At 40.7% G+C, this 23859-nt stretch overlaps 1 protein-coding gene across 11 annotated transcripts in view; it reads left to right on the forward strand.

Moving 5' to 3' along the window:
* The window catches only part of LOC118233373 (tyrosine-protein kinase Fyn-like), a 63513-nt gene that overhangs the window by 21466 nt on the left and 18188 nt on the right, over positions 1–23859 (forward strand). For 2 of the 11 annotated variants that reach the window (XM_035429050.1, XM_035429122.1), the window contains exons 1-4: positions 15819–16024; positions 16644–16692; positions 17162–17785; positions 18207–18381. Coding sequence is in view for 4 of the 11 variants with exons in the window: in XM_035429140.1 (XP_035285031.1) it covers positions 1174–1420; positions 3310–3406; positions 5097–5195; positions 5597–5700; positions 6285–6434; positions 6608–6772; positions 7369–7548; positions 7855–7931; positions 8167–8320; positions 9485–9616; positions 10229–10437 (1614 nt within the window). In the remaining 7 variants the exon portion in view is untranslated. Of the gene's footprint in view, positions 1–1164; positions 1421–1443; positions 3111–3309; positions 3407–5096; positions 5196–5596; positions 5701–6284; positions 6435–6607; positions 6773–7368; positions 7549–7854; positions 7932–8166; positions 8321–9484; positions 9617–10228; positions 11770–13751; positions 13771–15806; positions 16025–16643; positions 16693–17161; positions 17786–18206; positions 18382–21778; positions 21905–23859 lie in introns of those variants that run through there. The other 9 variants (XM_035429039.1, XM_035429097.1, XM_035429140.1 and 6 more) reach the window with 8 other exon arrangements.

The following is a 23859-nucleotide window of genomic DNA, read 5'->3' on the forward strand; positions in this document are numbered from 1 at the left end:
AATCAGAGTCAAAATAGTCCTTCATTCTGTCTGTCGGTGCTGCTTTCAGTCCATTTACTTCAGCAGATACTCAGCCCTTGGTTAGGAAGTTTTGCAAAACGGAAATTAGGGTTAGGTACAAGTCAGCTGTTTGTCATGTGGAATTCGGTCTCCGATATTCATCATCTTTTCTGTTAACAACACTCATTTCCGTGACCTATGCTAATAGTACCAGTGCATCAATTCTGAAAGAAAATGGCCAGTTCCTGTGTACACAATTGCCTTTTTGTGAATATACATATTAAAAAACTTTTTTGACACCAAAGTAAATGGGCAGTATGATCTTATTTTTCAGGGTAATCCTCTGTAGTAACTGTGTATTGAAATGCATGTATGAGTAGCTTACTTGTTTTTTTTGTTGTATGGTGTATACCTCTCTGCCCCCTGCAAAGCAACCAGTGCCATTAGATAGTATTTTATTTGAAGGTGTAGTAGGCTAATATCGGGGTTGTCTCTTTATCTGCCAATAATAGCTTAAAACAAATTTATGGGTTTGAGCGTAATGCTAAGATTATGGCCGATATGATAAATAAACATACACTTGCCAGAGCAGCCATGTACTTGATGCACCTATGGTGTGGGTGAAGCAAAAAGCCCAAAATGTAGCCATAGTCATCTAAACCTCTTTAGACAAGCCACACTCGCAAGTGAAGCTATAGAGAGAATGTTGGTCTCCAGGTCTCTGCTTAATAATAAAGTAAAGAAGAGATATTTTGTTAAATAACTAAAATTTGTTACATTTTTTTTATGTCTTTCCTCATCTACTTCTTCCATGAATGTGGATACTTGGCTGCATTTTGCATTTGTTCTGTAATGTAAAGCAGGGGAGGCATTGGCATCAGCATCAGCCAGTATGACCAGACAAATATCAGTAATTGATATCGGCATCAGACTTTCCATATCACGCAACCCTAGTAGTTTATGAATGCATTTATTTGGGAGGGATCCCTGAAGATGATTCAGTGAAAATGAATCCTATTATGAATAGGCTATATGTGAGCAGCATAAATCCATAGTCTTGACCTAATTGTTACCTTTCCTCGTTATGATTGCATCATTTTTCCCTCTCTCCCCTCTGTCTCACAGCATGTATTTGTTTTCCTCTCTCTCCTTCTCTCCCTGCAGAGATAGATAATGGGCTGTGTACAATGTAAGGACAAAGAGGTAGCGAAACTCACGGACGACAGAGACACCAGCATCGCCCAGAACTCAGGGTACCGCTATGGGGCTGACCCGACCCCGCAGCACTACCCCAGCTTCGGGGTCACCGCCATCCCCAATTTCAACAACTTCCACGCGCCGGTCAGCCAGGGGGTGGCCGTCTTCGGCGGGGTGAACTCGTCCTCCCGCACCGGGACCCTGAGGTCTCGCGGCGGAACGGGTAAGGGTCGCGACCTTTATGGCCTTCCAACCCCGCGTCCCCAAATTGGCCCATCCCCGCCCCCTGTCCACGTTGGACTGAGGGACAGGAGGCCCATGTCTGCCGGTGGGTGGGGGGAGAAGGGGGGTTGGCGCTTTGTTTAGGAAGAGAGGGGGCACTGGGTCCAGGAAATCCTCCCTGCTTTATTGAGGCGCTGAAAGGAAATCGCTGATCGCACCACACTTCCATGACAACCAGTTGAGATCTTTGTTATTTTGTTCCCACTCACCATCAGTGTCTAAAATTGCATACAGTGCTATTCTCTAAAAAGTACATTAAATAATAATAGTAATAATAATAATAATAATAATAATACACTCAGTTACAATTATACTCGATCATCTTAAATTTAAAGAATAGTGCCTTCATAAATGCTTTGTCATGTCCAAGTAGAAGCTAGGACTAACTTTTAGAACTTTTAGGAAATCTTTTACAAAATTTCCTTTGTCTACCTTTGAAACCTGCCAACTTTGGTTGAATAAACTTGCCAAAGGTAGTTGCTATCTCTGAAATGTCTCATTTTGTCATGAAATGTCTGTGTTGAAGAGGAAGTGGGACTGTCAGGTTGGAAAATGGAGGGATTGTTGCTGAATGTATTGTGTAAGTTGCTCAACAACATTGATGGGAAACTAAAGTAAAACAAAAAAAGCTGATCACAAAATATTTCTGATTAATAAAAGGCATGATCCCCAGGAAATGAGTGGAAGAGCACAGGAAGTTCATTCACATATTGTCTTTACCTCATAGGTATTTTGCTTAGCATGCTTAATACTATTTATTTTCTAGTTCATTGTTTAAGGAGCATAGATATCTTGGCTACATGAATAGCACTAGAACCTTACTGTGGCATTTGGTCAGCCAGAGAGGCGGTTTGGTCTCAGCTGCGCCGGCTGGTGGAAAGAGCACACACACCTGGGTTGCATTAGCTAATCAGCCTTGGTGCTTAAAGGTGTGCTGCCCTCCACAGTTCGGGGGCCGGGAGGAACAAGTCAGGTGAAAATCTGGCCAGCGAGGAACTGAAAAGTTGACGCTCTGTTTTGCTTTCTTTTGTCTTTGTTATTTTAGTTTGTTGTTTTAGTTAATTGGTTTTGCCTGGAACCCGTGTATGGAGTCAATATAGTGCCAAAAGTATTGTCCGCGTAGGGAAAAAAATTGCACGCGTAGGAAAACAAAATCGCACGCGTAAAAAAAAAATAGCATGCGTAAAAAAAAAATTGTAGGCGTAGATGTGGAAATGTTTCTCGTGATCAAAAAATATTAAATCAAACACATTTTTCTGAATTGTAAACGAAAAAGTTATGTTCACAAATGTAGAAAATAAAATTGCAATTGTTTTTTCTCACTCATGTTTACGATGTAATTTTTTACGAGTACAATTTAATTTTTTACGATTACGTTTCTGTTTTTCTCGCACTTGGCATGATTTTCCTACGTGTGTTTTTTTTCCCTACGTGGACAATACTTTTGGCACTAAATTGGGGGGGGGGGTGAAGGTGAAGATGGTGTTTATTTTATTTTGTATTTGTGTGGGTGCGCTCTCTCTCTCCACATTTGGCAACCAACGGTGTTCCCCGGCACTGCCGCATCTCCATTGCCAGGGGTGTCATGCTGGAGTGTGACACTTACATCGCAAGCTTACAAGCTATCAGCGGTACAAAGTTCGACATCTTTTCAGTAAATTGAATATTTGTGGTTAGTGTTCTGTAAATGTTTCTGCATGGCCAAGCGAACGCCTTTCTCGGGTTTCATCTCCCTGTAACACCACAGTGAAAGTGAAAGGTGAGTCTTCTTTGGCCCTCCGCTGTGAGCTTTTTGAATACTGACTCATGCCCCTGGTCTGCTTCCGACAGGCGTGACTCTGTTTGTGGCTCTGTACGATTATGAAGCTCGGACAGAGGATGACCTCAGCTTCAGGAAAGGGGAGAAGTTTCAGATTCTCAACAGCACGTAAGTGTGAAAATACGCGGATGAAAAAATATTCTAGTAAAATTCTGTATCAACTGCATGACTTTTGTCTGTTTAATGTACATTTTGACACTTTTAAAGACAACAAATCCAGAACCCCCAGAACTTCAGTGTTTTGTAGTCCCGTGTCTCTCCTTCAACCGCTTTGCCATTTCTGGAGAATGGGCAGGGGTAGGGGGGTGCTATGATTTTGGAGCAACACCTGTCTGGATGACAGCTGTGACCTTATAATTTATTCATTTATTTTTTTGTTATTTCTTGGGTCTGATTGTTGCCTCAACTGATTGCCCATGTATCATTGCATACCAGTGACCACCTTTGCTCAGTTGTGCACCCACAGTTCATCATTACCCAACCGTGCATGAAGTGTATTCCTCTGACGGCAGTGACTGCATCACAAAGCAGGCTAATGTCGTGCTTTAGAGCATGTACCTTTCTGTAATATCCGGGCAGAGAATGTTGCAGCAGTGAGACAGGTTAACAGATAGAATTTGACGGTGTGAAATAAAAATAAAAAAAATTCAAAGTATGACATTGGTAAAGGGAAAAAAACACAAAAACATTCTAGAGAGGGCTAAGCCCAAGCTGTTGTTCCTGGCATCCAAGAGCCTTCAACATCTGTTCCTGCTGTGACACAGGTCAAGATGAGTGTGCCCCCCCCCCTAGTGGACACATGAAACACTGCAGGCCATCTGTGCTCCCCATTTCCTTGTCCTCCATCCTGCCTATGTTATGATTTTTGCACTGAGCCTATAGGTATATATTCCACCTAACAGTAGCGTGTTGCTGTTAAAGTGGGACAGCACATTTGAGCTTTTTTGGTTTCACAGTCTAGTTCATTTGCAGGTTTTTAATTAATATGTGATATTAATTTTGAACTTTTTCATTGATTTATCATTTGTTTAATTCTGATTGGAGTCGATACAGTTTAGTCAACTCAGTAAATTTAAATTTAAGTCAGTTAAATTTATAAATACCTATAATGTTTTTGAGAATTGAAATTGAAGTCTTGTCTATGAATTAACAATGCAAAATGGAGATTTTAATTGTTATTTATGAAATACATTTGACATGATAGTTCAGTTATAGTTCAGTTCACAATTGTGAGCAGCATCAAGGACAATGTGGAAAATAAGGGTCACTGGAATATTGTTGTTGTCTGCTCAGTCATATTTTTGCCCCAAGCTCAATGTGATTTGCGGCCTCTGGAATAAGGTGTGAGGGAGTCCACTCCCGGCCCCTAAGGAGAAGTCGGTTGCTGCCAGGATATCTGGTGATTTTGATGCTGTATATGGTCCTGCGTTTTGTACCAAATTTATATGAAAGACTTGAGGCTCCTAGCATGTGTTTGTAAGGATCTGCTAATACACTTACTGTATGAGCATCAAGTGCCCTGATCGTACACCAGGCTGTTTCCCTGGGACGTCACTCAAGGGCTTGACTGTTTGTGTCACATGTAGTATATAATGGTATGGACATTGCTGCCAGGTGCAGGACAAAGTAGAGTTTTATTCATAAACGAATAACGAAATAACGAATGGTTTTTTCATTTTCCGATTTTGGATTATCAATTGAATATGAAAAGAACAAATGATACATGGATTCATCTCAGTACTGTATATTTGAAGACAAAGAATGGAGTGACACTCTCTTTCTCTCTGTTTATCTACAGTGAAGGGGATTGGTGGGAGGCTCGCTCTCTCACTACAGGTGGTACTGGCTACATTCCCAGTAACTACGTGGCTCCAGTCGACTCCATACAGGCTGAGGAGTGAGTGCATTTTATAACCATTCCTGCATCTACCAATACAGACAAACACCACACTACTTCTGATAATTCTTGACCAGGGTACTTAACCTGAACCTGCTTCTGTAAGCATCCTCCTGTATAAATGGAAAATATTACAACATAGTGTGTGTGTCACTGTGATTAATCTGGCTGAGGAAGTACTTACACAAGTCATTTAAGAGGGCATTACAGTCACATGATCCAGAATTTACTTAAACAGCGCTACTAGACTTGATTTTGGATGCTGTTTCAGAGGCTTGGTCCACATCAGGTGCCACCCAGTCCACTGCTGCTTTTGTCTAGGCACCCTCTGTGCCAGTGCATGCTGGGAAGAGGCTTGCTCTCACTTTGGGGGCCGTGTCCCTTTGTTCCCACCTCCACAGCTGGTACTTTGGTAAACTCGGCCGAAAGGACGCGGAGAGACAGCTGCTCTCCAGTGGAAACCCGCGGGGTACCTTCCTTATCCGGGAAAGTGAAACCACCAAAGGTGACTACCCCTGATATGACCCCTGAAACTGAGCAATGACAAAACTGTCCAGACGATTTGAAGATCAGTGATTAGCACTGCACATGCTCTCATGCCCAGTATTATTTTTAGTCTCGTAAATTCTTAGGGTATTGTTGCCAGTTCATGATTTCACAAGAGATTTCAAGAATTTTTCAAACATTTTCCTGATCATTAATAGCTAATTATTTTGCTAATATACATAACTAATATGGACTAATATCATTATCAGGCCTAACAACAGATTATGGATATGCTGGAATTATTTATTTTCAAAAAAGACGTCACACTTCTTTACACCCCTACACACAAAATCTTTTAGTGTTAATTTAACTGGGTGAACTGAGTCCAGACGGGACTCTATTAGAGTCGATTTAGCAGTGAACATTTCGGTTTGCAATAAATAAATTTGTGTTAACATGCTACCCTCATCCATGTGTGTGCAGTTCATGTCAACTTTTTTTTCAGGCAGCATTGAATTGATGTGCTCTTATTAACCATTTTTTTAAATGTATAAGAAGTAGGGGATCACACCTCCAAAATTATTTATTTTCCAATTCTGTCAGGGGCCTTCTCATTGTCTATACGAGATTGGGATGACATTAAAGGAGACCACGTGAAGCATTACAAAATCCGCAAGCTGGACAGTGGAGGGTATTACATCACCACCAGAGCCCAGTTTGAGACACTGCAACAGCTCGTCCAGCATTACTCAGGTAAGATTGAATTTTTTATTATTATTAATTATTATTATTATTATTGTTATTATTATTATTATTATTATTTATTTTACTATATTTTTCTGTCATTCTCTCTCACTCTCTCAATCTTTCTTTTCTTCTTCCATGCTGTTTCTTTTCCTCTCCCTCTCTCCATCCTGCCCCTACAGAGAGGGCCGCGGGGCTGTGCTGCCGCCTGGTGGTGCCCTGTCACAAGGGCATGCCTCGCCTGGCCGACCTGTCAGTCAAAACCAAAGACGTGTGGGAGATCCCGCGGGAGTCACTGCAGCTCATCAAGCGCCTGGGGAACGGCCAGTTTGGGGAGGTCTGGATGGGTAAGCACCGCCTTGCCACATTAAATGAGGGCTTCCCAAAACTGGGAGCTGCAGGGGGATCATGTTGGGTCATGAGGTATAGATGCGAAAAATAACCAATTGTACATATATGTAATAATGATAGTAATGAACAAAATTACTTCTATATTGGCGTTCACACATGCAAAATTGCATCGGGAGGTTATATTAAATATAATTTGCTGCATGTTGTATACTTCCCATAGATGTTCACATGAGTCAGATTAAACACTACACTAGACCATTAGAAACAGCATGCATGCAGCTGCATTGACACATGATAAATAACACTTTAACTCCATATTCAGGCATATCATTGGGAGATGGTTTGGGTACAGCCTTGGTCTTTTTTCTGACCTGGCACATTACTGTAGCCAAAATTAATGCCAGGATATATTTTATCCATGTGGGGAAGGTTCTACAATATGCGATTCATTAAATTTCAAGTTTACAAATGCTACGTGAGTTTAAATGAGGTTACCCAAAAAAAAAAAAAAAAACTGAAATTTCTGGTTGAGGTGCCTTAGGATGTGGTATCGCCGGAGCTGCTAACCCCAGATCCTACTTGCCCTTGGCAGGGACGTGGAACGGGACCACCAAGGTGGCGGTGAAGACGCTGAAGCCGGGCACCATGTCGCCTGAATCCTTCTTAGAGGAGGCCCAGATCATGAAGAAGCTCCGGCACGACAAGCTGGTGCAGCTGTACGCCGTGGTGTCCGAGGAGCCCATCTACATCGTCACTGAGTACATGAGCAAAGGTCAGAGGTCACGGCTTCAAGCCTCCAGGGAAACAAGCTGAATTAATTTGGCTTGGCTTAGCTCATATATTTGCCCTGCCTATTTGTCACAGGGGGCATGCACTTTAACCACCATGACCCTTTGATCTTAACTTTAAGTAATATGAGTTAACCATAAAGTGTTCTTGAGGAATAGAAAAGAGTAAAACTATGACACTGTGTTTATTGATATGGGTCACATTTTACAGAATATTCTTATGTGCCTGATTTTGCATCTGCAGAATGTGTACAGTAGGTCATAACATTTAGTACCTGGTCCTTTCACAGGAAGTTTGCTGGATTTTCTAAAGGATGGTGAAGGACGGACACTGAAGCTACCCAACCTGGTTGACATGGCGGCACAGGTAGGTTGTATAACTGCCTCTATTTTTGGTCCACTGCTTTTGGAGCAGCCGTCAATTTTCAAGTTCCCAATTGTTTTTCGCTATTTGGGTTCCTTCAATTTTTAGGCGCCCCATAGAACTTCTTGAGTTCCCTCTGCTTGAGGACCCTTCAGTTTTCAGGTCCCCTCTTTCTGGGCTTCCTTTGATTTTGAATCTGCTTGCATCCCCAGCTGTTTGAGCTCCCCTGTGCTTTCAGGTGGCCGCAGGCATGGCGTACATCGAGAGGATGAACTACATCCACAGGGACCTCCGATCTGCCAACATCCTGGTGGGCGACAGCCTTGTGTGCAAGATTGCTGACTTCGGCCTGGCCAGGCTGATCGAGGACAACGAGTACACAGCCCGACAGGGTAAGAGGAGGATCGCCTCTCATGCAGACGGAAGGGTTCAGCTTCTGTGTGAACATGTGCGGTATTTTTCAACCACATGGAAGTGGCAAGGCCTTGCTGCTGATTGGCTGATTGTCTTATCAACACTCAGTAGATACCAGTCGTGAGGTTTTTTACCCAGAAGTATTTCATGTGGCCTCTGAATTTTGGTTGATAGCCGATGTGCTGCATGGCAGCAATTATTTTGATTACGCTTAAATCTGTGATGTATTATTTGTATTATACAGCCCTAGTCATGACCCATTGGTGAATCATGGTGGAAATAACCAATATGTTTTCAGTAGTGTTTCAGGGGATTGGTGAGAGTCTTCCAAGATCCTTTGTCCTGTCCTTTGGCTTATGGACTGCCCTCTTAAATTCAATCCAAATTCAAAGTAGCAGTAAATGCAAAACAACCCCATTCCATAATTTCAACATAGGTGTGACGTTCTATTCAACAAACAAATTCAAGAAACCTTTTAATGCCAACACATTATCAATGTATGCACCTAAAAAGTTCAATTCCAAAATTCCTACTGGCTTTTAAAGTTAAGTTACACAGCTTAGTTAACTTATGCATTTATTGCATAGCTGGCAAAAAGTTTGCAGTGAAAAGACATCAGAGCAAGTGGGTCTTGCTTGAGTGTTTCAGTGGAAGTGACGGTGGTGGACTTTCAGAATCTAGATGGGCGATTCAGCAAAAAATATTTGAACCTAAAGCAGACAAGACTGTTATGCTTTTAACTTGAAAGCTTTTTCTGATAAGAGTAACAGCTGATGCCCAATGACAGTGTGAAAGAGCGATGTGCCTGAGAAACGTGATTCATAATTGAACTGCAATTATTGGTTCATTGGATTTAAATGTAGAGGACCCTTTGTTAATAAGCAAGTGCACAAAGGCCAGTCAGATAGGGAACCGACAAAACTGGCTGTATTGGTAGTTAAGTCTTGAAGGTTACTACAGCCACAATCCAGGACAGCTACAGTACTGGTCATGGTGCCACAGGAAAAACCCAGCCATCGTCTTCCTTCATCGCAGCCCACTGTGACTGTGCAGCTGTAACTTTTTGAGCAAACCTTTGGTACTAGGAGTCCTGGACAGGCTCCTTTCTTAACTCTGACTCTTTCTTCTGGGGCTGCTTTTAGGCGCAAAGTTCCCCATCAAGTGGACCGCGCCTGAAGCTGCACTGTACGGAAAGTTCACCATCAAATCGGACGTGTGGTCGTTCGGGATCCTGCTGACAGAGCTGGTGACCAAGGGGAGGGTACCATATCCAGGTGAGAGACCTGGGTCAGGGCAGAGGAACTCAGGCCTGGGAGACAGTTTAATGGTTGAGTGGTAGTTTTGTGCAGTGATTCACTGGTTAGGAGGTATCTCTTCGCTTGTTTATGATGTTGTCTATGATCAATGTCAATTGTGGTGCAATTGTTTGTTTATGTTCTATATCAGGGGTGTCAAACGAGATTCCTAGGGGGCCGCATTGTTTTTGTGGTTTCCTTTGCAATCAGCTGCTAATTAAGTCCTTGAGAACAAGTTGTGTGGATTCTTTAGCCAATTCAAGTGACTTAAATGAACCAGCGGTGCCAAGAGCACCTGAAAAACCAGCAGACACTGCAGCCCTGAAGGACTGGAGTTTGACACCTGTGTTTTATACAGTACAGTTCTGACCCTCTTTCTTTCCTTTTTCCCTGTTACTATTTTGTCTGTGCGTGCATGCATATGTGTGCGTGTGTGTTTATGTGTGTGCGTGCTGGCATGTGCGTATTTGGTTGTATTTTGTATGTATGTGTTTGTGGGTCGGTGTCCATGTTTGTTTGCATTTGTGTGCGTGCATGTGTGTGTGTGTGTGCGCACGCACATGCTTCTGTCTGTCATTCCCCATGTCTCAGGGATGAATAACCGGGAGGTGCTGGAGCAGGTGGAGCGGGGATACAGGATGCCCTGCCCTCAGGACTGTCCCAGCTCTCTGCACGAGCTCATGCTACAGTGCTGGAAGAAGGACCCTGAGGAACGGCCCACCTTTGAGTATCTGCAGGCCTTCCTGGAGGACTACTTCACCGCCACAGAGCCACAGTACCAGCCTGGGGACAACCTCTAAATGCAATGCAGATCGGCCTACTGTATGTAGGGCTGTTACCATAACAGTGTACAGACTATACTCCAGTACAAACTTCCCTATGCAGGGCTGTTACCACAGCAACAAATGTACTGCCCCCCCCCTTTCCCTCGAATACAAACTGCCCTATATAGGGCTGTCACCACGGCAGCACACAGACTGCCCTCCCAGTGCATACTGCTCTACACACGGTTGTCACTGTGGCAACACACAGACTGCCAGCTGGATGTGTCCCGAACTTTCAAGTATTTCCACTTGCTCAAGGCTCATACTTAAGTCAGAAGGCATTTTGGTGTTACTGGTCTTTGTGGGTTGGGGTGGGGAAAGGGTGTATTCAAATTAAATGAATAACGATATGATATTGTTAAGCCTGTATTTATTGTAAATATGAATTGCTTGTTTACTTCTCCCCTGTTTTATTTGTTTCCTTATGATGTTTTTCCTATTCATGTAATGTGAGGATTTTTTCCCCCCTGAGGACAATAACGGTAACAATGATAATGATAACAGTGGTAATCCCCAAAATAAATGAATTAAACCGGATCAACCCCTCAAGGTTTATAATGTTGATTCTGTGTTTTTTTTTCTCCAGGAAACGCAATGGTTTTCATTACAGTGGGAACATGGGTTATTTTACCTGACTTGTCAAGCCCAGTGATACTTCAACAAAGAAAAACAGAGAGGGAACCAGAGGGAGCCCTGTTTATAAAGGGAAAGACAACCCCACTGCCCCTTATTCCCACCAGTACCCCTTTCCACACATGAAACCTTACCCAAAAATCATTTAACAACTTTAACATGTGTGACTAAGAGACTCAGAATTATGGAAAAGTTTCTATAGCAGTTTGCAGGCTCAAGACCTAACAGATATGTTCTGCATGCAAAACGACTTGCTTCCTAAAGATGTATATTCAGCAACATTGTTTATTACTCCTGAAAAAAAAACCCAAAGTGAACTGAGCAGGAAGCCAACCCAAAATAAGTTACACACATTAGCTCTTTTAGAGTATTTAAAGTCCACTTTTTCAGACAATTACTAGTACCTTCACCTGTAAATGTTATGGACATGGTAAAATAGCAGATAGCCATTGATTGTGTGAGCAAGAGCTAGCATAGCTGGACAGGTTAGTATGACAATGTTGTGTATTACATGTGTGAAAGCAGGTAGTGTGTGGGTTGCCTGTCCTCACTCAGGGCACTGTCAGCAGTAAAATGCAGACATAATCATTCTCCATCTTTGAGACTGGTTTTGCTCCACCAGTTCCACAGGCCTGCTAGCAAGGAAAAATAAAAATATTTATTTATTTATTTATTCATTCATTTGTTTGTTTTTTCCTTTGATCTGGCTAGGTACTGCACAGTGTCACATTTCTAATCAAACAATTCAATGTGGTTAAAGTGCACATTCACAATTTTTATTTTAGGGTATTTATGTATATTTTTGTTTCACTATTAGGAAATTACAACACTTTTTAGACATGGTCCCCACATTGGGCACCATAATGTTTGGGACGTATTAATGTTACATTAATGTAGTCATGTTTAGTCACCTATTGGCATGGAATGACCAGGTGCTGAGTATCTTCTCTGGTGGTACTCTGCCAGGCCTGTACTGCAGCCATCTTGTTTGTCTCGGTGGCTAGTTTTATCTTCAGCATATGAAACACATCTTCAGTTGGATTCAGTTTGGATGAATGACTTAGCCAGTCAAGAATTTTTCAGTTTTTCAGCGTCCAAAATACTGTCCAAATACTTATGGACTGCTGGAGTGGTGCGTGGCAAACAGCGCTCAGAAAATGGTGAACAGGCACATGCTTTCCTGGGCACTGGACGAAGAATACCTCATAATGCATAGTCATGGTAGAAAGCCAAGCTCTATAAAACACATGTAACTTCTGTTTCCCTTCACATAACCCATGTCTGGGCCTGTAACTGTTGCAGGAGGAGCCCTATCAGTTTTCTCTGTGTTAGTCAAAATTTACTTTCCCGTGGTCTTGCTTTTTTGGTGTAATGCCAGATAAACATATGATACAGGAAAATTAGGATTGGATATATTCAACATATTTTTCATGTTTCGATGCAAACAGATTTGTTTAATAATGCCGACTACTGAACTAGCGAAACTTAATGAACGAAAAGATGGCAATGATTTACTTTAGAGCCAAGTTCATGTTGATGGAATACTTACGGATTAAGGAGTACTGTTGCTACTTGTTGGTTGTTTCCTATAGACAGGTGTGAATTCAGGGCAGGCAAAATGGTACGTTTTGATGCTTAATATGTATGAATATGTATCTGTCTGTATCTGCATATGTACATATACACACTTGTAATATGACAACGTGTAAATACGTCACTAATCATAATTAAAAATTTGCTGTTATTAATTATTATTACATTGTCTTGCAGGTGCAATTATGTCAGCACTTCTGTTGACTATAAACGCCATTTGACAATGTCTCGAAGATGTGACCTGTGTATAATATAGCTGTTCCCTGGTGAAGTCATAGCTTCCAGGCTAATGTTGTTGTATATTTACAAGTAATGCATGTTGAATTTTATATGAACAGCTGGAAGTGTTTAAATTACACAAAAGTATCTCTCACGATGAACGATGGGTATAAATGTAAATTTACCATAATTCAAACTGGAATGATGGAAAATTGCATTAAGTATTACTGCAATGGCACAGTAGTTATTTAAGGAAAAAGGTATTTATTGCATTTAATGGACATACCTTCCAGTGAAACATATACAACTATTCCCAATGTGTCTCATGTTCCTTCTTCATTCTGTCTTAGTTCTATTTTTCGTCCCACCCAGTTGACCATGGTTATGGTCAAGTTTTAAAAATGTATGTTTAACTTGAAGATATATTGTCTTTTATTTAATTCAGTTTCTGTTATTCTCAATTAATTGGCTGCCATAATTTCCCCTCCAATTTTTGTTTGAACATGGAACATTTTGAGTCAGTCAGTGACAAATAAATATTTTACAACTCCAATTTTCCATTTCACGTCTTCCCACAAAATGCAAGCGCGGCACGTGCCTTGCACTTACGCAGCAAGGGCACATACACAACACCCTTAACAATAACTGACTGTCTACTGCTACGCTAATGCTGGGCGAGCTAGTGCGTGCTAGCGCTTTTTAGTTTGCTAAACATGACTCATTGGTGTCAGGTTAGGAAAGGGGAGTTGTTCCCAGGAGCCATTACAGGTGTGTCTACTGTGCAGGAGAGCAGCTTGCCTTGTACAGGTTGTACAGGAGGTAGGGAATGGAAGGATAAAACCATCTCCACATTGACTTCAGCAGGTAACCTTTCTTGCTTTATAAACAGCAGTGTTGGTGGGGGTAAGACATGAAAGGATTAGGGATCACATTACAGAAATTTCTGCATTGTTACATCCGTATACTCTGTGATGTGACTGTAAAGGTCTTTATGGAGGAAACTCTGATTTCTATAGCCGAAGTAAATTACACAAACTGTCATTTGCTTGGCAGGCACCAAAATGTAGATGATTATGTCAATTTGGCCTATGTCTGATCATGCTCTCACTCTGAGTTTTACATCAATAGTTCTACCTCAATTATAAGTGTCTTTAAATTACGTTACCCTCAGTAGTTACCATTAGTTTTCAATGATATACCTTGGCTGATTTGTTGGATTACTTATATTAGTTCTGGTTCACTTGAAATTTTTATTATATCCTCACATGACTCTAATGCCTGATGAAATTATGATTATTATATTTTTTTCTATTTTGGATTGATGACCTTAAAACATGTTAAGTTGTCCTTTTTGTTTAATTTCATTTTTTTTAGTTTTGGTTGATTCATCACAAGTATTTTCTGTTAGACCTCATGGTGAAGTAGGCTTGAAATGAATTTCAGATCATTTCATCCCACCTTTAGGTCACAAAACCATGTTACACTTGCAAGCTCTGCTATTTTGGGGCTAATTTCCCACTCAGTGATTAAAAATACAAATTTATGTTTTTGACTCTGCTTGTGGAAGAAGTGTGCAATGTGAGCATGAAATAAAATAAAATGAGAATAGGTTCTGCCCTTGTTTTATTTCCCCTCCGATTGTTCTACTGCCCTTGTTTTATGGGCTGTTACATAGGCCTAGGCCTATATACACAGATTGAAGTGCAGTGTTTTGTCGCATATATCAATGTCCCATATTATATAAATAGCTTAAAGACTACAATTGATAAGATATTGACACATTGTAAATAGTTTTTTTCAATCAGAAAGTCATTCCACAAAGGAAGGAAAAGTAATACTGTAATTACTGAGCTAAAAACAGACTCGACGGAAGCCCTGAAAGGCAAAGTGAAAGGTCGGCCAAAAATTTGCGTTAAAATTCACTCAGAAAACCATACTAGATAACAAGGACAGATCCCTGCTTAAATTATGTATGATTTGATTTATTTCAAATGAAAACAATTCCCTATATCAGATAAATGACTTCTGGAACAGATTTTTACTTACCTTGCTCAAAAACATTTTTCTTTTTTCAAGAAATATTTCCGACATTGGTCATCGAATTGCTCCGTTCTTTTGGTACGCGATAGAGGACTGAATGGCTTGTCTGCAAACCGGAAACGGCTACTGTAGTAGCCGTATACAAAAAGTTATTCACTGTGTTACATTTATAAAGCGTTACATTCATAGCGACTATCTCCCACACCTTATCAGAATTAAAATCAGAAAATTTCTGAGTTTATTTACTTATTCGTTGACTCTTTTGTTTAATTCTAGTTTTTAGTGAGCACCCACAAATCTCCTAAAAATGGTATTCTGTAGGGAAATGCACCTATCCTTATTTTGTTTTCGACATACAGGCTATTGTGTCTTGGTAAGCAGACTGGTAATTGTAATGTGTTGTTGTTGCTGTTGTTGTTATTGCTGTTATTTAAAGATGCATATATTGGATTACGGATTTACATTTTTGATTCTTTTTTTTTCAAATCTCATGAAATAAGATCCCAATATTAATAAATAAATAATATAAAATAATATATCAATACTTTCACTTGTCAACAGCCCTGCATACTATAACAATTCCCATCATTCGCGTATTGTCTGCTATTAACTAATTGATTTAGTGAGGTAAGATGTGTTTATTTCGGTCACTACAACTGTTGACAGCTCGTTGTCGGCTGTATCGTTGCTGTTTAACTTCTCATGAGCTTTATGGCATTCCCCAAGTAGCCTACTACGGAAGAAATCCTTCAGAGCCTACGGCGTATGTGATTGGTAGTTTAGATTTGGCTCACCCCTCTGTATTTGCATATACTGAACTAGAGAATTCCCTGCTTTGCATGTACCTTTTCCCAATGAAAAAAAAATGCAGCATTATTTCCTCGTTTGCAATTCCGGGCAAGTTTCCTTGTAGGCGGAGTGCCAGTCGCGGTAACCGCCAGAAGGTATCTAAAAAGTACTTTCCTCTTTATGTCTAGGCTACGTACAGTCTTTTTTAAAATAGTAGAATTGAATTTAAGTACCCTTTGCCCTGTCAATAAACAAACCATTTGGCACTTGAATCAGGTACTCGACAACGGTAAGTCATTATGTTTCGCTGACCTCTCAGGGCAAGAAAACCACGTTCGACCTGCGGAATCGGACTGTATTTGTGAGGTTATACTGTTGTTTCAGGGCCGGTGCTATTTCTATTTTACCTGTGAAACTATTCATTAATACAATTATAAATAGCCTACATCTCTGAAATTACGCTGGTAGAGCAATACAAGTAGCCTAAAATAAATGAAAAAACATGAAATTAAATTGGGACTCTTAACGAAGTTAAAATGTGTAGCCTGTTACTTGTGAATAAATCCATGTATAAATGTACGTTTGAAGAGTGGCATGGTGTTTGCGTTCCAGTTATGCGCAGTAAATTCGGACTTTCCCACACAATGTACGGTTATTCGGAGTATGTGGATACTGGAGACAAATGACTCTCGTTTCGAGCCGTTTTTTATTAAACGCGTTTCAGCAAATCAAAAGTTCCTGTGGGTCACCCTTTCTGTGTTGTAGGCTAGCCTCCGTGTATCCATACCTGTGCAACTCTACGAACAATATTTTAGAATGTGTTCTCAAACTGTTTAAAGGGGATTGTTTTGTAGTCGCCTAGTCGCTCATCTGTTTTTTGTTTGTTTATTTGTTTGTTTTTGTTGTAGTATAAGAAACCTGGGTCGCCCGCGGCGAGAATAATGAAACGCTTCACTGGTAAGATCCCTTCAGGGAAACATGCCATAGCATACCTAATGTCTAAAACAAATATTGTTTTTTTGTTCTATTAGAAAAAGCCAAAATAGACCAAAAGTTATGACTTTCTGACAAATGGCTTTGTTCAAATAAGCCTGCAAACCAAACAAAATATTTAGTTAAATTTGTTTAGTACACTTCAATTAAAAATGGATAAATTATGGAGAAACATGATCGAGAAGTAAGAGATCTGGGAGCTTAGCTTCAATGTGTTATAAATGTTGAAGTGCAGTAAAAATAAAATAAACAGCGTTGTTAGGCTGCTTGAACATAGCTGTTTAGAGAACAGTTTAATTGGAATTTTCAGTACAATACTGCTTTCAGTTGGAAATAAACTGGTGGAAAACACAAATATGTTTTTTCATGTGTAGTATTCTGTTTTTTATGAAATGTCACCAAATGCATGTTTTCTTCTTCATTTTATTTTAAGGCTTCCGTTCTATTCCAGTAGAGGTCGATGAGTCAATGAATGTGTTGGACCTGGTCTTAAAGTTGAAGCAGGAGGAACACTCAGCTTGGGGCCTGAACGAGCATGGCGGGGTTTACAGTAGTCGGCCCGATCCCGGAGCTATGACAGAAAACCAATTCCAACTGATGGATTACCCGCAGCCTCCCTGTGACAGACACAGTTATGAGAGGAGCGCTTACGGTGGGGCAGATTGGTGGATGAGCCCTAACGCAAACTGTTGTCCAGTCACCGCGGCACCCGGCTCACAGCATCGGGAGTGGACTGTGGGAAGTTTGCCCCTTGACGCGTCACAGCTGTCCTGCGGCCCTCTAGAAGCCAGGCTCCGCCCAGTCAACAGCAACCTCCGGCCCATGCCTGGAAAAGCAGCGGGTCCTGAGGATGACGCCAAAAGCTGTGCACCTGGGGAGACGGACGGCCAACCCAGGCAGGGCAGGTCAGAGAGCCTCCCCAGTAAGGACACGGGGTACGAGTCTCAGGATGTGTTGGAAGCTCCGCTGCCACTGAGGTCTGACATTGGCTGCATGATGGGGCCCCGGGACCGCTACGGCAACAGATCAGGCTGTGGCCCCCCCATGGCAGGTCCCAGTGAGTGAAAATGATTCTTTTATTATTTATACTTATAGAAAAAGCACCTGTCAGGGTGACTTGCACATTCAAACTGATTGCAGATGTATATTCTGGTCTCTCTCTAACTCTCTCTCCCCCTCTCTCTCTCTCTCTCTCTCTCTATATATATATATATATATATATATATATATATATATATATATATGTGTATATATATATATATATATATATATATGTATATATAATAAAACCAGAAATATCAGTGTTTTCCACAGGTTGAGAATTTATTTGTGCCAGTCGACTTTATTTAATTTAATTATGCTTACAGTCTCCCCCACCCAAACCCAAAAAAATGAGAGAACACCGTTTAATATCCATGAATGATAAATAAGCATTCACTTATTTTAGATTAGCTTGACCCTCTTTTTCTCATTCACAGACATTCGTCCCTTGAACTGTGGGTGCCTTCACCCTCAACACTGCCTTGATCTTCCAAGAGGTGCCATGGATTCTAGAATGTTTTTGCATCATCAGCCTTTTGGCCACAGCCCCCACCTGTGTAATCGCCCTTTGCAATAGGCAGAAGTCAGACAGCAGGGAGGGCCTGAAAGCAGGTAAACAAAACTCTTCTGGGAATTATTTTATGGGTTTCCTCACTTTGTATCTTACTCCCACCTTGTGTTTTATTTAAATGGCTGATTATATAAGGTTTCACAAGAGAGTACAATAAAATGTATTTAGATTGTCTTCAAATAAATAGACAAAGCAGGCTCATTATTTTGCATAGACTTAAAAATGGGTAACGTCAGTCCATTGTGTCTTAAAAGTTTCCTAGTTATTCACAGGTAATGTTACCCTGTTAAAATATGTTGAATGGCTGGTCTTTATAATTTATGTCAGACAAAGAGCACAGTGTGTTAGGATCATTATCCACTACTTTACTGGAATACTTCACATGAGCAGCAGCTTGCACTGGCCTGGTGCTATGTTCACCAAACTTATTCACACCCTTGATAGATTAGCAAAGACGACTTTATAGCGTAAACAAGACAGGTCGCCAAGTATTACAGTACTAGTGCAGTTTATGTACCTTAATCAAAACAAAGCTGCATTAGAGGCAACTCCTGCACACTGGATCTCCTGCCAATATGACCTTAAACTGAGAATTAGTATTAGAAAAATACAAATGATTGGATTTATTTGGCCTTCTTCAAGGATTTTCTATAGTCTTGCCCTAATGCAAGTCCAATTTGCACCTACAGTGAAAAGAAGAATTGTATTTATTAACTTGTATTTTGCTTAATACATTTTGACCATGGCAAACAACGTAATTCAGGGAAACTACCCTGAAAAGCAGAATTCAATTTTCGTTGATTCAATACATTTTTCAGATTAACTTTGAGGTGCGCTCTAAAGCCACTTTCACATGACAAGAATCAAGCTATGTGTTCAGCGCCAAGTAAGGCAGTGACTACACAAGAAGAATCGAGTGCTGGCAAGTGGTTGAAACTTGACGTCATCCATCCAGGAAAGCCATTGGTTTGGGAAACTGTAACAAGCGGTGATAGAAGTAGGTTGTCTGCCATATTGTGAATGCAAAAATCCTGTACAATGCTGGACGTGCTTCGAAAGGTCAGCTTCCAGCAAGTTTAAAGTTGCCCAGGGACGTGGAGGACCTCCTGCTCAGACTACTCTGGGAGGAGAGGTACATCCTGCCACCCCTGGGCAAGGAGCTAACCCTCAGCATCTCCCCCATGTGACCAATGAAGGCCCTGGTATCTGTCCTGACGGAGCACCTCCAAACCCTCTCTGCTCATCCTGTTGCCATTGTACCAAGTAGCAACATCCCCCACAAATCTTGTAACTGTGGAAGCAACATTACATGACTATCATATGAAAACACATGATCATCTGTCCCACTGCAACAAACGGCTCTGTGGTATCAACACGCGTGTCCAGTTACCATGGGTTAAACCTCAAAAATATGACGTTTTTAAAAATGGGAAAGCAAAACCTTTGTCAGTTCTGTTTAATGTGAAACAGAATATCGTGTGAAAGTATCAAAAAATATGTTCGCTCAGGGACATGTGGGACCCACTGCATTTCTTTTCAGGCTCAATGAACCATCAGCAGCAATTAATTTCACCTAGCATACATGCTGGAAATGGTTTTTAGCGGATGAAGGTTTGGAACATTCAATTGTGCACATTAAAGGCTAATTGTTTGTGACAGAGCTGGACAGACCTCAGGAGACAGTATTTGATTATACTGGTATAAAGAAAAAGGTTCAAAAATGGGGTTAATTAATCATTTTATAGCAGTTTTTTTCTGAGGGAATTTATCACACAATGGCTTAACATCTTTATAGAAGAAATTAATTTTTTCATTATATACATGCTATCACCCAAAATTTACTACAGAATGAAATTTACCTTACTCTGATACAAACCTGGTGTGTACTTCTGCCCTTCTCACCAGCTTGACTTTACACTGCCAATGATTCTCAGGTTGACGTCCTATATAGTGTATTCACTGAATAATGGGTTAACTATGTACAGGTATGTGACTGAGGAGCAGATTAAATGTATGCCATATTGTCAATAATGTACTGTCATTATAAACTGTGTGACTGTATTTGTGCACACTTGCCTGCGTGTATCGGTATGTGCATGTGTATAACTACTCCTGTAGCCTGCCACTGATCTACTTAAACCGATACCAAGCCAGGGAAAATAAAGTTATTACTGTGCATCGACTCCTCAAAACTTCTGACTGTGTTTATCAGAAACCATGAAATGGTGATTACAAGCCAACATGGTTGTATAGCAAAAATAAACACAATGAAAATACTTAAATTGTAAACACAGGAAGATTTTAACCATGTTGGTTCAAAGCATTGGTGGTCTAAGCTTCCCAACAAATGATAAAGATCTGCAATGGTCTTTAATCATTAATTAGATTCACCACAAGGGGACACCATTTAGCTGACTTCTATCAGCAGATCTGAGGTGTTTTTTTTTTTCAGTCATTCCCCACCACTACCTTGGTGTGAATGGGCCCATTAGTTAAACCCTGTAGTAGTGTTGACAACCTCACTTATTGATTACTGAAAAGCATTCCCTCTAGCTCTTGTGTGTATACAGGTTTGTGTTCAAGTTGAGGGTACTCTCCTGCATTTAATTGAGAAATCAATTCAGACTTGGTCTATTTACAGCCGATTAGACGGTTATCCCCTCATTGCAAATTGGCAAAACAAACTTTTCTGCCATTGGATGTAATCAAACAGGACCCCCGTTTGAGTGGGGCAAAGTATTTAGCTGCAATGAAGCCACAGTGTGTGTACATTCTACAAAACTAAACAGGTCTGCATTGGAGTCCTCTCCTCTGAATAATAAGTGTAAACCAGATTATGGTGTTTTCAGTGTGGGCATGGCCTTTCACTCAAGGTTTTGACAGCCTAAGTGAGAATATTTAGATACTGGTTTTATCTGTATTAAAGTGTAATCACAAATTCACAAGAGTAATAAATCATTGTTTAATTGGACTGACTTAAGACCACTGGTGGAGTCAATTCAAATAATGTATACACAAAATTTTATACCTTGCAATTTGCATTTTAAATTAAGGAGACCAACTTGGACTACACACAAAGCACTTTGCAAAAATTGGAATATATTTTTACCATTTACATAACCATTTGTTCTAAAGTAGTCCCACAGGGATATATCAAAATTTGCAACCTGTCATTCTGTTTATTTAAAGGTGAAGTCTGCTCAAAAATCCAAATTTGATTTTATCATATGTTTCAAGGATATACAAAACAGCTAGATTATTGGACCTAATGAGTCCTTGAACTTGTCACCATGCGTAAAGCAAACCAATATACTCGCTAGGTTGTCCACATTGTCCAAGATGTGTTTAAGTGGTCAGAGAACTATTACTGGGCGAGCGTCGTCTCCATGGCTCTCACTGTTCCCATGACGCACGTCTTTCTGTTCCCCTGTCCCCCAGCTGCTCCCTTTCTGCTCGAAGAGACGAATATCCGCAAATCAGCCACCCGGAACGTTGTTTGCTCCAAGTGTGGGGGGTCATCCATTTGTCATATTGTTCGGTGGATTTAATGGAAACCATAGGCAGGTATCCATCTGTTATATTATTCTGTGGATTTAAATAACTCCATGAACAGGTATCCAATTCTTATATTTTTCTGGGGAAAGGACACCACAGATCTTTTCCTTTTTTTGTAGGCAAAATATTTTTTGAGGAAGAAATTACTTCAGCCACTTTTTGGAGAGAAATGAAAATGAAGAATGTCTTTATTGTTAAAGCATCTTAAAAAACCACCATGTTCTAGCTGTAAGCCTTCATCAGGGTGGTGCGAGAAAGACAGGACACAACGTTTTGTCTTCACAGTTTGTTCTTGTCGCGTCGTAGAATTGTGATGCGGCAGAATATTCCACCCATTTTGAAATGAACAGTATGTGCATCCTCCAAAGCACCGGTAGCCAAGAAGACCAGGCTTCACTCAGAAGGCACTCAGTTGACCACTTGAGTGATAAGCTGGGGAAAATTCTGCCAGCTGTGCCCTACTGTAGCAGTGCTACAGTCAGTTATGCTGACCACAGTCAGCAAAGGCACAATAAGAATTTCAGTCTGTGGGGCACGTCTCCACAAGAAGAGCAACTGCTTTACAGAACATGCCACCCTATTGGCCAAAATTATCAGTGTTTTGTTTTCCTGGTAGGATTTAACATGTAGCCAGAAAGGATTCTGAAGTAACCCCAGGAAAAGAGGCTAGTCACCCAGTTACTTGTTAATAGTATTTGTTCATAGTTATAAATCTGGTGGTGGTTAGGGGCATTCAATTAACGGTGCTTTACTGTATGAAAAACAAATGACTAATTGCGCAGACATTTAACATTTTTTTTATTAAAAAATAAATGTATCATCATCAGAAATACTGTACCTACACTCCCCATAAAGATGCCCTCATGTCAGAGACTTTGTAAATATACAGCTGGTAATTTTCTTATATCAAGTAATCTGTAATGTATTAGAGCAGGCAGGAGTAAACCAGAGGTGGGGTTTGGTGATACCAACTATTCTTAAAAACTTTTGACTTTTGTTGTGTGGGAATTACTGAAGTTTTACTAGTTCCCCTCAAGTCCCCCCCTCTGTCGAATAAGACCAAGAAGATCCATTGTAGTTTTCTTTCTCATATTATTCAGTGCACTTTAATTGATGTGATTTTCTATGCCTGATTTTCTATGCAAACTTTTAACCATTGCATGTTTTCCTTACTGAGTGTGTCAGGCAGGAAGCTAGGGGAAGTGGTCAGTCACAAAATCATTAAAGAGATTCGGGGCTTATCCTGAAGGTGCGGGCGGCCATTGTCTAAAGCGTATAAGGTCATCTTGCGTCAGGCTGTTGATAATCAGAGAAAGGGGCTTTCCTATTTTCATGATTTTTTTTCTATAGTTGATGATGAATTGAGTGGGTGGGGGGTGGTCATCGGGGGTGAAATTCCTTCCCCTCTGCATGGGCCTCGGATGACTGTTTCCTAATATTCTCGAGAAACGTTTGACAAGCTCCTTCCAGTGCTAAGAAGTGCGCGGAAGAAAAGGGCCTGTTTCCGAGTGCCAGAAGTCTGCCATCCCCTAGATCTGCCCTTAACTCCCCGTTCAGAATCAGAGTCAAAATAGTCCTTCGTTCTGTCTGTCGGTGCTGCTTGCAGTCCATTTACTTGACCAGATACTCAGCTCTTGGTTAGGATGTTGTGCAAAACGGAAATTAGGGTTAGGTACAAGTCAACTGTTTGTCATGTGGAATTCGGTCTCCGATATTCATCATCTTTTCTGTTAACAACACTCATTTCCGTGACCTATGCTAACAGTACCGGTGCATCAACGCTGGAAGAAAATGGTCTGTTCCTCTTTACACAGGGAGTATGTATCTACAATTGCCTTTTTTGCGAATATACATTTTCAAAAACTTTTTTTGACACCAAAGTAAATGGGCAGTATGATCTTAATTTTCAGGGTAATCCTCTGTAGTAACTGTGTATTGACATGCATGTATGAGTAGCTTGTTTT

The sequence above is a fragment of the Anguilla anguilla genome, chromosome 1, assembly GCF_013347855.1.
Source record: "Anguilla anguilla isolate fAngAng1 chromosome 1, fAngAng1.pri, whole genome shotgun sequence".
Classification (NCBI taxonomy): domain Eukaryota; kingdom Metazoa; phylum Chordata; class Actinopteri; order Anguilliformes; family Anguillidae; genus Anguilla; species Anguilla anguilla.